Source organism: Leucoraja erinacea, chromosome 36, assembly GCF_028641065.1.
Source record: "Leucoraja erinacea ecotype New England chromosome 36, Leri_hhj_1, whole genome shotgun sequence".
NCBI lineage: Eukaryota > Metazoa > Chordata > Chondrichthyes > Rajiformes > Rajidae > Leucoraja > Leucoraja erinaceus.
In genome coordinates this window covers 126602-142934 of record NC_073412.1, presented here as the reverse complement: position 1 = coordinate 142934, position 16333 = coordinate 126602, and the positions used below count along the sequence as shown (strand labels likewise).

At 48.5% G+C, this 16333-nt stretch overlaps 1 protein-coding gene across 1 annotated transcript in view; it reads right to left on the bottom strand.

The window, feature by feature from the left end:
* Nucleotides 1–3243: 3243 nt before the first annotated feature.
* Nucleotides 3244–16333, bottom strand: part of LOC129713628 (transient receptor potential cation channel subfamily M member 1-like) — a 37760-nt gene continuing 24670 nt past the window's right edge. The window contains 7 exon segments of the mRNA XM_055662817.1: nt 3244–5371; nt 6261–6393; nt 6950–7140; nt 9756–9900; nt 11130–11150; nt 12452–12626; nt 15517–15768. Coding sequence (XP_055518792.1) covers nt 4135–5371; nt 6261–6393; nt 6950–7140; nt 9756–9900; nt 11130–11150; nt 12452–12626; nt 15517–15768 — 2154 coding nt within the window. The 3' untranslated portion in view covers nt 3244–4134.

The window sequence follows — 16333 nt, the reverse complement described above, 5'->3', positions numbered from 1 at the left end:
GGCAATGCAGTGAGGAATGATCTCGCTGTACAGAGAGGGGTATGCCTCACCGTGACCCCAAAATGTACCACGGGTCTTGCTTCATTCTCCGAGATGGGTTGGGAGACAGCCCGAGGTAAGGCGGTGATTGAGGCTGTCAAAACTTAATGACCAGTCTACTCACTCATCCAGATCTAGTCCTGCAATACTGGACACTGGTTCGTGCAAAGTGGACGCAAGATGCTGGACAGGCAACATCTCTGGAGAAAAGGAATCGGTGACGTTTTGGGTCGAGTCCCTTCTTCAGACTGAGAGACACAGATATCTTTAGTTTCTCTCTGCCCTCACTCTCAAACTGAAGAAGGGTCTGGACCCGAAACGTCGCCTATCCATTTTCTCCAGAGATGCTGCTTGACCCGCTGAATTACTCCAGCAAGTGTGTCTACCAGAGGAAAGTAACTGGCAATCAGTGGGGTTCAGTAAACTGAGGGACGCACAGGATCTCCCTCACCTATTAATTAGGCGGGTTCAGAAGCCGGTGTAACCCGGGACCTCTGCGGCAGTCTCACTCACCTTACACCTCCAGTTGGACTCTTGCCTGAGTTTCACCTCCTGAACTTGTTCCAAAAGTCGCCTCATATTCACCAGGATCTTCGTCCACCAGCGTCCTCTCCCGTAGATCGCGGATTAAAAGACAAATTCCCACGGTGAAGAGTTACCTGTCCCGTATAATTGACGTAAATAGTATTAGGCTGTGGGCCAAGCATCAAAAATGTTTCTAGAGATCAATTTTTATGACCCACGTCTCAGAACTACATGAAATTTTGCACAGATTTAGATGAAATATAATTGAGAAGGAAGTCATAACTCATCAGTGCCAAAAGTTTTATATCAATTAATTAAACTAATTAGAAAATGAGATCAGAAAAGTAAGCTTCATCTAGTGTCCAATGCCCATATTACACCATGGGGAGCTTATTTCCGTGTTGCAGTCTATTTTAACCATATATTATTATACTATATATATATATATATATATATATATATATATATATATATAACATGAATATGACTGTAATCATATATAATTATGTACAATTGTATTCTATACAAATAATATAATAAATATAATTGTGAGGTTTCTTTTGAATGAGACTGCCATAGAGGTCCTCTTGAACCAGCCTAATTAATAGGTCAGGGCAGTTCTTGTGGGTTCCCCCGTTTACTGAACCCCACTGACTGCCAGTGTGCAGAGTGGGGGCCACGGCCATAGTGGGACTGGGGCAGTGCCAGGCTGGGGGAAGGCTAAGGCAGGAAAATGCCCCCTAACCTCAACTCGCCCCCCTCCCAGAACTGCCTAAGGCTGGAGCCGGAGCCACTTTGAGACGGGCTGTGGGCTCCGTACATGAGGCCCCGCAGTGTGTCCATCTCGGCCAGCATGCCCTTCTGGTGGTGGCGATGGAGGGGAGCAGCACTGCCTTGCACGTCGCCCGGGCCGCCTTCAGCACCCAGATAGCGCCGGCTCCATCAGACCGCCCGCTCGCTTGCTGCAACACCTGCGGCCGGCCGACAGGCCGACAGCCCGACCGACTCCTCACAGCACTCACCGGAGGCCCGGCCCGACCCGACCCTTACCTCCTGGCGGCCCAACACTCACCTCCTGACGGAGGCCCGGCCCAAGGCTCACAACCGACGGCCTGATCGACAGATTGACAGACAGAGACAGACAGACAGACTGACTGACTGACAAACTGACTGACAACAGACTCACCCTAATCCTAACCGTAGCTCTACATTTGTTATTTATCATTTTTATTTACCAGTACACATTGTAACATTATAAAGATAAATCAAATGAAAAAATGATCAGTAAGGTTAGCATTACCTTTATCCTTGGAAACCTTGCTATTGATGTAATGACCCCAGCATCCTCGCTGCCTAGCAACCATAAAACAAAGCGCGATTGGCCAATTTGCATCCGACCTCAATGTCAAACGTGCAGGTTTTGTTCTCGACGAGTTTCAGGTGTGATTTATATAATATTTTTACACAATATGTTAATAATTCAGGTAGTTCTGCGAGTTGGGCCACAGTCTATATTCAATGTTCCCATTCTAGTCTCAGCACTACCACAGTGCCCTATTATTGAGCACAAGAGGGCTCTGTTACTTTTTGCACTGTCGAGTTATGAATTCCATCTCAATAATATTTTATCTAAATCGGTGCCAAATTTCAAGTAGATACCAGACATGGGTCACGAAAGTTAAATTCTAAACACATTTTCAATGTTCGGCCCACGGCCTAATTCAAGGAGTTTCTTCCCGGCTGTTATCAGGCAACTGAACTGTCCTTTCACCAACTTGAGAGCGGTCCTGACCTCCCATCCACCTCATTGGAGACCCTCGGACTATCTTTGATCAGACTTTGCTGGCGTTACCTTGCACTAAACGTTATTTCCTTATCATGTATCTATACACTGTAAATGGCTTGATTGTAATCATGTATTGTCTTTCCGCTGACTGGTTAGCACGCAACTTCTTCTTCTTCTGTCGTATGTCTTGTACATCTGCAGCTCCATTGAGGTGAGCCAGGCCAACGTGTCATCGTCCAGGTCAATTAGATCTGGTTCACCATTCGGTGGCTGGTGTTTGGGGCAACTGGTGACTATGTGCTCCACTCTCTGTGTTGTGTCCCCACACTCGCAGGAGGCGCTGTCCATGAGGCCCCAATCCATTAAAAATGGCAGACCAGTGCCGGAACTTAAAGAACTTCAACAGCGCAAAGGAAGAAAAATAATTAGAACATTTAAAACAGCTTGGTACAACAGGAAACAAAGAGAGAAGAATGGATTTTGTGTACAAAAAGTATGGTAAGTAAATTTCTTTGAGATATGTTTTTAAATACTTTATTAAGAGATAGGACCTATTGAAGACATATTACTTGATGAAAGTCGAGAGAACAATCTGCGCAGGCGCGGTTTCCAAGATTTTTTTAAAGCCACTGCCTGTGTGTGGGTGTGAGTGTGTGGGTGATACACACACCCCTGGCTAATTACTCAATGCAACCCACCCTCTGGCTGTGCAGCACTTTGGAACATCTGCAGGAAGTGGCACTTGATGCCAATATGTCTCAACTCATTTACAACACCCAGACAGTTATCGCTGGGAACAGCCTACTGCAGGATCTCACACAGGGGAGTACAAGAAGAAATCCTAATCAATCCCAAGTATACACATGGTGGGTAGTTCAATGAAGTACAGATAATTTAGTCGAGAGACAATTTTATTACTACTGATTCCTATGAAAATTTCACATACTGTCTAAACAAGAAAATAAGCGACTTTTAGGTGTTGACTAATTCACAAACACAATAAAGAAGAACTTTAAACAATATAGCACATTGTGGGAAATTACTAGGGCATTCTAAGCCCACACAGCAATGTATTGACAGTGCAGAGCTTCAGAATGTAGGGCAGCCTCTGAAGCAGTGAATGGAACCAAGGCTGACAGTTTCCAGCAGGAGATAGAATGAGTGGATAAGCTACGAGAACGTGTCACTGCAATTGTCAGCTGACTATCTGCCTGAAGGAATGAAACGAGGTAGAATAATTCCCTTTGCTTGCAAGAAAAATAAACGTTCTGCAGCTCCTCCATGCAGGACACAACCTCCATAGATGTACATCCCACCCAACACCATGGATGCAGGGCTCACTATCTTCAAAGTGCTGCATAATTCCTCATGTCGGCTAGGGACAACACCTTCCAACAATCAACCTTCATCACCCAGCCGCAAGAGAATCCCCTTAGCTGCAGGCTGCCAAACAAAAGTACATTGGCATTCCTCTATCATCCCTAGTCCAACAGAGCTGTGGGAACATCTACACCAGTAGGACTATGCTGGTTCAGGAAGAGTCTCATCATCACCTTCTCAATGCTGTCAGGATGGGCAACAAAGGTTGCCTTTCCAGAAGCGCACATCCCATGGGAGAATGTTCACTGTCCAAGCTCACTCTTGAATGATCACTCCCAGGAAGTTGCTAGCATGTCCTTGCTAGGTGTGGGGCAGAAAGAGGAGTGAGGTTGTGAAGGAGGAATCTTTGGCGAGGGTGGTGAACTACAATTGGGATCTGGGGGGGTTGAGGCTGGGGGGTCTGATTAGCAAGGAGTCTCTGTGGCGTTCTCCTCCAGATCTGCTGCTTGACCACTCGACTCCTCCCAGCCCTGACGCAGATCCTTGGTGCTGAAGGCCTGCTTGGGTCTATCAAAGCTTTCTCCCACCACCAGCATGGCTTTCCTGTGGTGTCCGTGAAGACTCTTTGACCTTGGGGAGGTAAATCTATCCGGCGCAACTGTTAGAAAGTTTTCAGACTTTTGGAATGTTCTCGGCACCTGTGCTCTGAGGTTGGAGATATCGGAAGTGCCACCATCAGCGTGATCCTCAACCCCTGTCAGCTGATGCTGTTGTTCACACATCACCTCTGGAGACGACATCAACGTTTGGCGAGAAGCTTCAACCATCACCAGTTCTTCAGGCATGTTCTTACAAAGCATGCTGCCATACGGAGGCCATGGAGGGTCGTTTACAGAAGGGACATAATCCACAATACAGTCATAGTCAGAACTTTCTTCTTTGCCTGTCACCAGACCTTCTGGGCCGAATACAGCACTTCTGGCCTTCCCCATTGGTGTATGGGATGAGCCAGGCACAAGTGGGAGAAAGTAGCTAGTCGCCCTGGACCTCTCCAGGGGAAATGAGAGACGGGTCTCCAGCTTTGCTCGTGCTACCGACACAGACTCAGTTACAGCTCCTCCAAAGTCGGCCTGAAGAGACGGCAGGAACTTTGGAGAACCCGCTCCCTCTTGGGTTTTCGGTGGAGTGTGCCAAGCCTCGGTAGAGGACACAAAAATGTCCACACAGGAGCTGAAGCATCGAGGGTCCTGGCTGACCCCCAGCAGTCGGTATTCTTCCGTCGGCCGGCGGGAGCTGGACGATTGGCGAAGACCAAACCGGCGTCTAGGGGTCACGTTCCTCCCCTGGTCCACCAGCTGAGGGTCGTGTCTCAGCGCCTTCCTGTGAGACCCCATGGAAGGAGACATGAGGCCCACATTGTCCTCATTGCCCTCATCCCCATCCATGTGGAAGCGATACATGCTTGCTGCCTCCGTGCTGTTCTGCCTGATGAGGTAGGAGGCCTCACATTCTGAGGGGCACCGTGAGTAGCTTTGGGCCAGATCCGATTCGTCAATGCCCGCCAACTTCTCCATCGCATTGACCATGCGGCCGCTGTACTCCTCCAACTGGGCCAGACGAAGGTCCACCGTCTGGAGAGAGGCCTTCATGAAGTGTTCCCTCTCATTCACCTCCTCTAAACGCATCGCCATGTTCTCCACCCTACAAGGTTACAAGGTGAAGGGAAAGCTCATCAGAGTAATCGCGATCCAGCCCCAAGCTGAAGTCTTATTATTCATACTCCTTTGTGAGAGGGAATACGTCTGTCTACTACTTATATTCATTGCACTGCTCCTCTTCCCCGGCAGAACTCATTTGTCCCTCTGGTCAGGGAACAATAGTGTAAATGAATGGGACACAAATGCAGCAACGCACATATCCATTTCAGACTCCACCTGCCAAAGGACTTATTGTGGATGATCAGCTATGATCACATTGAATGGCGGTGCTGGCTCGAAGGGCCAAATGGCCTACTCCTGCACCTATTGTCTATTGACTGCTGCAGTTGGGGAATGGTGGGGACACAAGAGCCCAGGATTTGGTGGTGAACCTGAAGGACACTGTGACTGGGGGTGTGATGGGGACTAGGGCTAACGGTAAGACTGGTACTGTGTGCAAGTGGAACCAGCAGGAGAATGGCAGGCTGGATCAGACCCAGTCCCTTCATGGGGAGGAGGTTGGGGGTTGTGAAGGAACGCAAGGTCAGTGGAAGATGCATGGCCAATGTTAAGTAATATTAGTATCCGTAAGGCCATGTTGTCTTAGAAGTCCACAGCACAATGTGACCCAAGTTTTCTGCCAACCTCGAAAGATGTGTTAGTCAGGAGATGATACGTTCACATTGACCCTTGATCCAGATCCCATGATCAAAACAGATACTAAATCCGGCCACTGCCTGTTTATGCTAAAGCAGGAGACTGGACAGTGGGGAAGGGGACGGGGTCAGACCCACAGACACTGGGCAGTGTAAAGGGTCAGGGGTCAGTGGGGAGGCGCAGGGGTCAGTGGGGAGGGCAGCGGTCAGTCTCACAGACTGTGCCAACCAGGTCACCTCTCAGCAGTGATCCGGATCCGCTCATGGTTTGATGACTGTTCCTGCCCCTCCTTCTGTGTGAAGTATTGCTCCACACGCTGCTCCTCAAACTCATGCAGTTTCTTCAATTCCTCTTCACTGAGGATCAGTTCTGTCACAAGGAAGGAGATGAATATAGTTCAAACATTCAGCACGTGGCCATTTAAAATGGATGTAATGCGCGGTAACCATGACTACGTTGCTGGTTCGTGGCAGAAAGGGAGTGGAGGGTTTTGTCTGGATGTAGAGGGGTAGCAATGGGTCAGTGTGGATGCCATGGAATACAGGGTACCTGTGGTGTTGGTGTTTCCTGTGTCAGGGGGGTCTAGACACAGGGGTCACAATCATGAAATATAAGGGCGGCTGTCTGGACAGAAATGAAGGGAAATGTCTGCATACAGCAGTGAATGTTTATAACTTTCTGTCGAGGAGGGCAGTAACCGAACATACAGACCAGGGCAACTGCACGGTGGGGTTTGTGGGGAAGATTAGCCACAATGTGAAGCAACCAACCCTGCCTCATCTTGTTCTGTCTGGTGGTGGGAAGCTGATGAGGGAGATGTAGAGAGCGAGAAGGGGAGGGACTGTGTGGGTAGCTGGGCGGTTAGAGGGTTCGTAGGGCCACATGTTGATGGGCACAATGTCCATGAGTCCAAAGGTGCACACACTTAGCCCGCGATCTCGTTCCTCCACCTTCTGGGTCTTCCTGCGGTAGCAGCTGCGGAGAATCATGGACAGATAACTGAAGACAATGATCGGTGGAGGGAACACGGGCCTCTCATGGAAGGTAAGGATCAGCTGGTAACGCTGGAACTTCCACACCTGGTTAGAGATGGAAATCACCTCCAGGAAAGTGTTGCTGTAAAGAAAGTAAAGCAGATGTCAGCCTGGGGACTGTCATGGAGGAATCTCAGAGAGATCTCGGGCAGCACTGGGACAGTGGTGGGAACCCTAACCCTAACGGGAAGCAGCTTTATAGTTGCACAGATGCTGTGTAAGGAAGGGTGATAGTAAACCTAAGTGAGGGCAGAGAGAGGAGGGGGAGCAAGGCTGGAGGACTGATGGATGGGTGGGGAGTAACTCAGCGGGTCAGGCAGCATCTCTGGAGAACATGGATAGGTGACGTTTCAGTCTGAAGAAGAGTCGTGACCCAAAACATCAGCTATCAGAGGGTTTCAGCTACAGGGAGAGGTTGGATAGATTTGGGTTGTTTTCTCTGGAACACCGTAGGTTGAGGAGAAGTATACAAGATGATGAGAGGCAGAGATAGGGTAGACAGTCAGAACCTTTTTACCTTTTTCTCTGGGTGGAAATGTCAAATGCTAGAGAGCACAGCCATAAGATGAGAGGGGGAAAGTTTGAGGCAGGTTTATTTACACAAAGAGTGGTGTGTGCTGGAACGCGTTGCCAGGGGTGGTGGTGGAGGTAGATATAAGGGTGATATTTAAGAGGCTTTTAGATAGGCACATGGAAGTGCAGGAAACAGAGGGATATGGATCATGTATAGGCCAATGAGATGTCAACTTGGCATCATATGTTCAGCACAAACATTGTGGGCCAAAGGTCACATTCCTGTGCTGTCAGTTCCTGTCGTCTATCTCAGAGTTTAAGACAACCATACAGGAGCTGAATTTACAATTTAAAACAGTATGTTTACACACTCAGTCCCTTCACTCGAATCATTAACATGGATTGCCAATTACTGAAGCCCACACTGATCCATGTGGCATCCCCTGGTTATTGGCTGTCAGTTGAAGATAACTCCCTGCCCCAATTGTGTTTTCTGTCAGACCCCACCCCATGCCCCCACCCCATCCTTACACCCCTTACACCCCCCTGCCCCCACCCCCCCACCCCCATCCTTACCCCACCCCCCCCCACCCCCCCCCACCCCTTACACCCACCCCTTGCCCCCACCCCTTACACCCACCCCTTACACCCACCCCCCCCCACACCATCCTTCCACCCCCACACCATCCATACACCCACCCCTTGCCCCCCACCCCCCCCACCATCCTTACACCCACCCCCATGCCCCTACCCCCCCCCACCATCCTTACACCCACCCACTTGCCCCCACCCCCCCCACCATCCTTACACCCACCCCTTGCCCCTACCCCCCCCCCCACCCCTTACACCCACCCCTTGCCCCCACCCCCCCACCATCCTTACACCCACCCCTTGCCCCCACCCCCCCCACCATCCTTACACCCACCCCATGCCCCCACCCCCATGCCTTATTACACGCCCCATTACTGTTAATCCTGGCTAGATTGGAGAGGCTAGGACTTTAAAATGGGGTAAAGGCTTCAGGGCTGCTGGGAGATTTGGTCAATTTGAAAGTGCTCTCTGTGGAACTGGGACAAACTGCAGAGTGGTGCCAGTTTGTCTCGAGCCTAGATCCAAGCTGCAGGAAAAGAATAAGAACATCTGCAGACTGTCAATTAGGTGCAAAATGCATAGAATGGATTGGATTCAAACCAGACATACACATTGTAAACATTGTAAATAATGGTGCAAACCTTTATCTTACTGAATGTTAATTGGATGAGATATTGTGGCTTGTCTGGTTTTCTTGCAAATCAGGGAAAATGTTGCAAGGTTCGCTTCCTCTGAAAAGCCCTGTTTAAATACAATGTATTAGCCACTGTGTTATTGGGTTAGGAAAATGTCTGTTATGTATGGGGTTAATTGATATCTGTAATTGAATTATAAAGAAACCACCCCCATGTGGTTCGGCCCCTCAAGGTCTGGGGACCTATAAAAATCCACTGCCACGAGGTCCTGCGTCGATCTTCTGGGGGAGCGATTAGGACTGTGTGACCTTCTGGAGTGTCTCTGTTTGAGGAGGCCTAGAGGGCTTGATCAGGCCACAGTGGTTAGGTATAGTGATTGAACTGTAATTGTGTTTTGTCAAAATAAAGATTAGTTGCGCAAGTGCTTGATTCAGTGGTTTTTGACTGAAACTAGATTGGGGGGAAGTTTAGAACGAGCTATTTACAACAACTATATCTACAACAGACCCTAGATACACAATGCTAAAGAACATTCTGAATACACTCTGTCAACACATCCTCGTTACCTTTGCCAAGTTTGTTTGTCTAGGCTATATGATCACCTGTGACTATTGTACCTGCCTTAGAACCTGTATTACAGTACAGTTATCTCAGGAGCAAATAAACACCTCCAATCCTGACTTCTTACTCTGGATAGTTCTGACTTCCACCAAAACTGATTGTCTGCACCTTCCACATCATTTGTCAGTGCTGCATTGGCCCCCATCCTCTGCGTGCAGAGCTCCCACAGATCCATGTCGATGTGATCTTGTTATTGTCTCTGTGGCAGCAATACCAAAGTGTACTGATGCCATTCCACCTTGCCCAGGTGAATGTTAGCCACATGCGCCTCATTAAAATCTCACCTTTTGAACTATTCATTATTCAGTTTTAAAGATGAAGATTACTCGTCTCTTACTTAAAGACAGCGATGAGCAGGTTGACGAGCAGGATGTTGGCGACAAGGAGGTAGCAGGCCATGATGGCAGGAATCATCCAGGCCCCTGGGATGCAGGGAGGTAGCCTCTTCCCATCATCATCAAACAGGTTCTCCCCGCACGGAGCTACAGAAACAAACTGCCCGCATTAATGCCAACCATGACCCGTCAGGGAGGAGGGGGTGGGACGGAGGGTTGGTGAGCAGACTGGCTGTGGGAGGGAGTGCACAGCCTCGACAGGAGAGTGGGCAGCTGGAGGCCCTGCAGCAACCTGGGGCTCAGCTGGACTGGGCGCCGCTCCAAGAGACTGAGCATGTGGACAGCACACGGCCAACAGCGGTGGAGCAGCGGAGGAGGACACCACGGCTATGCTTGGCCAGGCTGACCCTGCAACAGACCTTCATGATCAGGTCCAGATTCCTGCACTTACAACAACTGGGACTTGGTAATGGCACCAAACCGGTGACTCTGTACACTGTCTCAGTGTACGCCTGCTGTACACTTGTAGTGTATCTGAGATGCTTATCTAAGATGTATCTATGTGCTATGTATAATGATACGTACTGAACTGTGCACAGAAATGACTTTCAGTGTACCTCTGTACATGTGACAATAAACCAACTCTGGAGTTTGTGGATGGCCTTTATTTGGTGTCAAGTTGGGTGGAGGAGAGGGGGAAAATATACATAGATCAAGGGGTGTTGCAGAGTGTAGGGCTCGACCACTGGGCTGCCCTGTCCAGATTGCACCCATTGTATCAAATCTCACAGCAGTCCGAGCCAAAGATCCTATAGCGGAGCAAGATAGACCACTCCTGCTAAATGCAATGGGCTGACGTGTAGTACGCAACGGAACGGAACGTGGGCCTTTTTTTCATCCATTTCCGTAACCCGACCCGACTCGCAGTGTAATCAACGTTGCAGGGGAACAGTTTGTGTTAATAAATTAAAATTCTAAAAATGAGAAGATTTTTACCAAACAACTTATTTTCACGAGGATGTTTCCGTAACCGGCTTCCGTCTCCGCACTAGTATCTTTGCTCCGCTACGGGATCTTTACTGCGGAGACGGAAGCCGGTTACGGAAATGGGGCCTAAAATTACCCATGAATCTGCCCATGACCGTACTACATCTTTTCCGTCGAGTGATCTATCTTGCTCGCTGTAGGATCTTTGGTCTGAGCCACAATGTAAACACAAGAAATGAAACGGTGTCATTAATAAGGGTCAGCCTAGATTCAGGCCCCGCCCCTGAGGATCAGACTCAACTCAACAGGTTCTTGACCGGAACAGACCACATACAATGCATTTGATCACATCCACACAGCAACCACTCCCCAAACCCAGCAGCACTTACGGTTAATCTCCATGGCATAGACTAGTGCGATTCATTGAAGGAACAGCAGAAATGAAAGAAACAACAGATCAATAACAGCAAGTCACCGCACGTATGAAGGAGAATGTTTTACCAAACTAACTGAACATGATAAAAGCTCAAGGCCACCTTGAGAATGAGGCAGCGATTTCATGCCAATGTAGCCAGAAGGTCCAGAATCAGAGTCAGCGCTCATTGGAAACCCCTCCCCCCCCTCTCGCCAGAGCACACACTGGGACCCCCTCCCTCCCTGCTAGCGCTCACTGGAACCCCCCCCCCCCCCTCTCGCCAGTGCACGACCCCCCAGCTTCCCCGCCAGTGCTCACTGGAATGCCCTCTGTCCCCACCAGTGCACATTGGACCCCCCTGAATGACAGAGGTGCCCAATCATGGCTTTGTTAAGCACCAATTCAGTTGCGTGGTCTAACATTGGAGGAATGTTTCAATGATCATTCATAACATCAACATCTTCATCAACTTACCTCAATTTCAAACTCCACAATTTCTGATAAAGAGACTTTCTTAAAACAGGCTTTGTGATGCCCCTTCTCTGAGTAATGCTCTGCTGACAACCAATGTTGGACCCTATAACCACTTGAAGCTCCACCATGTTTACATTCCTGTTTATGGGGAGTTCATTTCTCTGCCTTGGACTGTCTCAAAGCTGATAAAATAATATCAATAACCAATTATTTCACAAATCTTCACACATTGATGTGATAACTCAGTGAGAGTCATACTCATGGAAACAGGCCCTCCGGCCCAACTTGCCCATGCTGACCAACATGCCCATCTACACTGGTCCCATCAGCCCGCCTTTGGCCCATTTCCCTCGAAGCCTTTGCGATCCATGCACCAGTCTGAATGTCTTTTGTCAAGCCAGGTCATTTTGTAAACTGTAGTGACTTAGGACACCTAGCCAGGGTGTTAGATTTGATGTGGGCCCTGTTCCCAATCTACCTTCTGTTCCCCATGTTCTCTCTGTGACTATCAGCTCAGTCTAAGAATAAATTAGGAAGTGATAGAGTTCACAGTTGAACAACTTGGATCGATTACTAGGAGGCAATCCAACCACGGGGACGGTAGCTCAGCTATGCTGTGGTAAAGAAGAGCAGGGTACAGGGGATGGAGAGAAGGAATGGATGAGGTTTTGGGTTGAGACCCTTCTTCAGGGGATGGGGCAGCCCTGTATGCTACAGAGATAAAATGAAACAGTAAAAAATGGGGCAAGTTGCAGCTATGTTAAAACCAATCATCTAGCCGAGAGACAGGAAGCAGAATCTTACTATGGATTCTATTCTTACGGTCAATCTGATCGGCAAACACCTCTCCGTAGATCATCCAATAGGGCATGTAGAAGATGTTGCGGGCTAATCTCCAGGAGGGCTCCTCGTTGGGATGCAGAATGGCCTGTCTTGATACTCCAAAGCTCATCAGCACCACCAGCATAATGACTACAAAGTACAGCATGTCCACCATCTGCAGAGGTCACATACACAGTCCATCATGTAACACACACATCAAGTACTGAGGGCTCATCCTTCCACCCATGTTAGAGGCTCTTTATCCAACCCAGAGTCATGTCCTGCATGACCATCACACAGTCAAGATAGACACTAAATACTGGAGTAATCCAGTGGTCACTAGTATCTGCAGTTCCTTCCGACACATCACGTATTCCTGCAGATGATTTTAGCCCGACACACACACATAATACGTTGCAGAACGGACAATGGAGTGGAATAGAGGCAAGATAATCCACAGCAGGTTACAAAGGCCACGGGGCAAGTGCGAGTTCAGATGCATTGACATCAAGTCACATGGCATTTGTCCCATGGGCTCCACAGCATTTCTGAAAACTAGTGAGAAGCTTTGTAACATGAAACACAGTGAAGTACTATTGATAATGTACAATCAAAGTCTTTCAATGAATTTATTTCCATGCACAGAGCGGAGAAAAACAACTCATGGATCCTTCAAAGGGCCTTTTCATCTAAAATGCAAAAGAGGTCCACTTTAAGTAGGCCCAGATGGAACAACTATTCCTGGTCAATTTATGGAATTAAAATCGTATTCATAAAATGTCTTCAGGAAACTATTGTTTAATATTAAGCAGTGAATCCTGTTTAATTTCAGAGATGGCACGATGGTGCAGCGGTAGAGCTGCTGCCTCACAGCGCCAGAGACCCGGGTTCGATCCTGACTATGGGTGCTGTCTGTACGGAGTTTTATGTTCTTCCTGTGAGCACGTGATTTTTTCCGGGTGCTCCGGATCCCTCCCACACTCCAAAGATGTATTGGTTTGTAGGTTAATTGGCTTTGGTAACATTGTAAAATTGTCCCTAGTGTGCAGGATAGTGCTAGTGCATGGGGTGGTCACTGGTCAGCGCAGACTCGGTGGGCCAAAGGGCCTGTTTCTGCACTGTATCTCTAAAGTCTAAAGATATTTTCTGCGTCTCTTCTGGATTTCACCTGTGTTTATTGTATATTTAATTAAAGACAGAACTGCCAGCTTGAGCTGAAGAGTGGCTAGCACATTCTGCACCGTCCCCTGAGTATTTCTAGAACTTTCCCTAGAGCTCTCACTTCTCCTATTATGTGGCCAGTCAACCCATCAGAGTTTATTTTGAACATAAGAAAACAAGAAGCCACCATGTACTGCTTCCTTGCTTGTTATGACACAGGAGTCTACCACCCCCACATCTCACAAGCCACACCATGGGTGCAGCTGATCAGAGCTCAGGACTGACATTTTCGTTAAGCAGGAGCAGCGATAGTGGAAGGGAATCATGGATGACCAAAGAGGGTGGAAATATGAACAAAATGACAAAAAGAACCAGATGTAAGGTTTAGGAAGATTAAATCAAACAGGGCTGTTGAAAGCAGGAAACAGTTCAAGCAGGGAATGAAGAGGACCAGAAGAGGCCACGGTGGATTAAAGAGAAGCAAATGGTAACTAGGCAATGGGTAGGACTACTCAAATGTAAAGAAGGGGATTGACGCTTGGTGTGGGCGAGGTACTAGACAAGTACTTTGTGTCAGTATTTACCAAGAGAGGAACATGAAGGCCAGGTAGATCAGTGTAGGCTGGACTACTATACGAGGGCAGTTTGTGATGCATGAGGTTGGGGATCCTGAAGAGCATGAAGGTGGATAAATCCCTGGGGCCTGATTAGATCTAACCAAGATTATTGAGAGAAACAAGAGTGGAGACTGCAGGGGCTTTGATGAAGATCTTTGCATTCTCCCTGACCACAGGACTGGGGTGTAGGCAACGTGTTCCTTTCTTTAAGAAGAGAAATAGGGATAATCGAGAAAATTGTAGGCTGGTGAGCCTCACTTCTGTGGTAGGGAAACTGTTGGAGAGGATTCTTCAGAATAGCATTGACTGGCATTTGGATGAGAATGGCTATTTAGGGACAGTCAGCATGGATTTGACATGGGCAGGTTATGTCTTACAAATCTGATTGAGTCTTTTAAGAAGATGATGAAGGTGATTTATTTTATTTTAAGGTTCAAGTTCAAGTTACATTTATTGTCACATGCACCAATTGGCACAGCGAGGCAATAAATGGGGAAAAGGGACAGAATCTGACCCTGGCCAGAGTTCCAGAGGCATTTTAAGGAAGGAGAGACCAAGCACAGAGGTGTTGAACAGAGAAGCTGACAAGTGCTGGAGGGAAACAGGTGGCATAGCAACAGTTCTGGTGGCTGAGGACGGTGGTGAGGACAGCATGACGTGACCCAAAAATATTGGACAGAACAGGACCACAAAACAGATCCGCAAATGAGGATGTGGGACTTGATCTGAGGAACTAGGAATAGGGCAGTTGTGGTGCAGAGGGGGACGGCCATACCGTTACGGTTCCATGTTTCGTCATGGCGTAGATGTAGTGGGGGGCAATGGTGGTGGTTGAAGGGGCAGGGGGCAAGGGCAAGGGGCAGGGGGTGAGGGGGCAGGGGGCAAGGGGTGAAGGTTCAGGTGGTGAAGGGGCAGGGGGTGAAGGTTCAGGTGGTGAAGGGGTGGTCAGGGATGGGGAGTAGGGGGAGGGGGGTGGAAGAGACAGCCCATTGCCTCTGTCTTTGTGCTGGCTCCCTGAGGAGAGTGCCAGTCACCACTGGGCCTCCCTACATTCCATTGCTATCAACACTCCCAGGGAGGGGTGTCCAAGGCACATTCCAAAAGTAGATACCACCGTAAGACTGGGTTCCAGGTGTGGGTGAGAATATTTTATTCCTTTGCCTGGCTGCACGTTCAATTGCAGCCCTTCCAACTGTCTGCTCTCACACAGAAGGCAGAGCAGCAGCAAGCTGCAGACGGACCCTGAGCCGGGGGCCGGGGGAAGGGGCCGGGCTGCCACCCACTCACCATCTTGCCGATCATCATCACGTATGGTCCCAGGTACTTGTTGACCCCGAAGATGTCCAGCACACGGATATACCAGATGATGATGTCCACGCAGTAGATGACCCGTCCGTAGCTCATGTAGGGTTCCTGCTGGAGCCGCAGCAACAGGCCACAGCTGAAGATGCTGATGGCCACCATGTCAGTGACGTTCCAGTACTCCTGCATCCACACCTTCACCTTCTGTCGCAGCTTGCTTGGCTCCGACATGAGGATCTGAGTGAAAGATTAATGGTTTATTATTGTCACCTGTAGCAAGGTGTGGACCAACATGTTATCCTGTCAAAACTTACAGTACGCAAGTAAGTCAGGTAATGCAAAGTGAGAAAATAAACAAGGTCCAGAATGTAGTGACACATCTACAGAGAAAGTGCAGGAAAATGTGCAAGAGCCACAGCAAGGTAGATTGGAAGATTGAGAATTTATCCCTCGTGTATGAGGGGACCATTCAGGAGTCTGATAACAGCACTGAATACACTGTTCCTCAACCTAGTGGTACATGGTTTCCAGATTTGGTATCTTTTGTTTCCAAATGGTGCCAGCACAATAACCTGGCTCTCAACACCAGCAAAAACAAGGAACTGATTGTGGACTTTGGAAGGGATAGGATGGGGACCCATAGTTCCGTTTATATCAACTGGTCGATGGTGCAGAAGGTCAAGAGCTTCAAATTCCTGGACGTGCATATCTCTGAAGATCTCTACTGGTCCGAGAACACTGATGCAATTATAAAAAAAGCACATCAGTGCCTCTACTTCCTGAGAAGATTACAGAGCGTCGG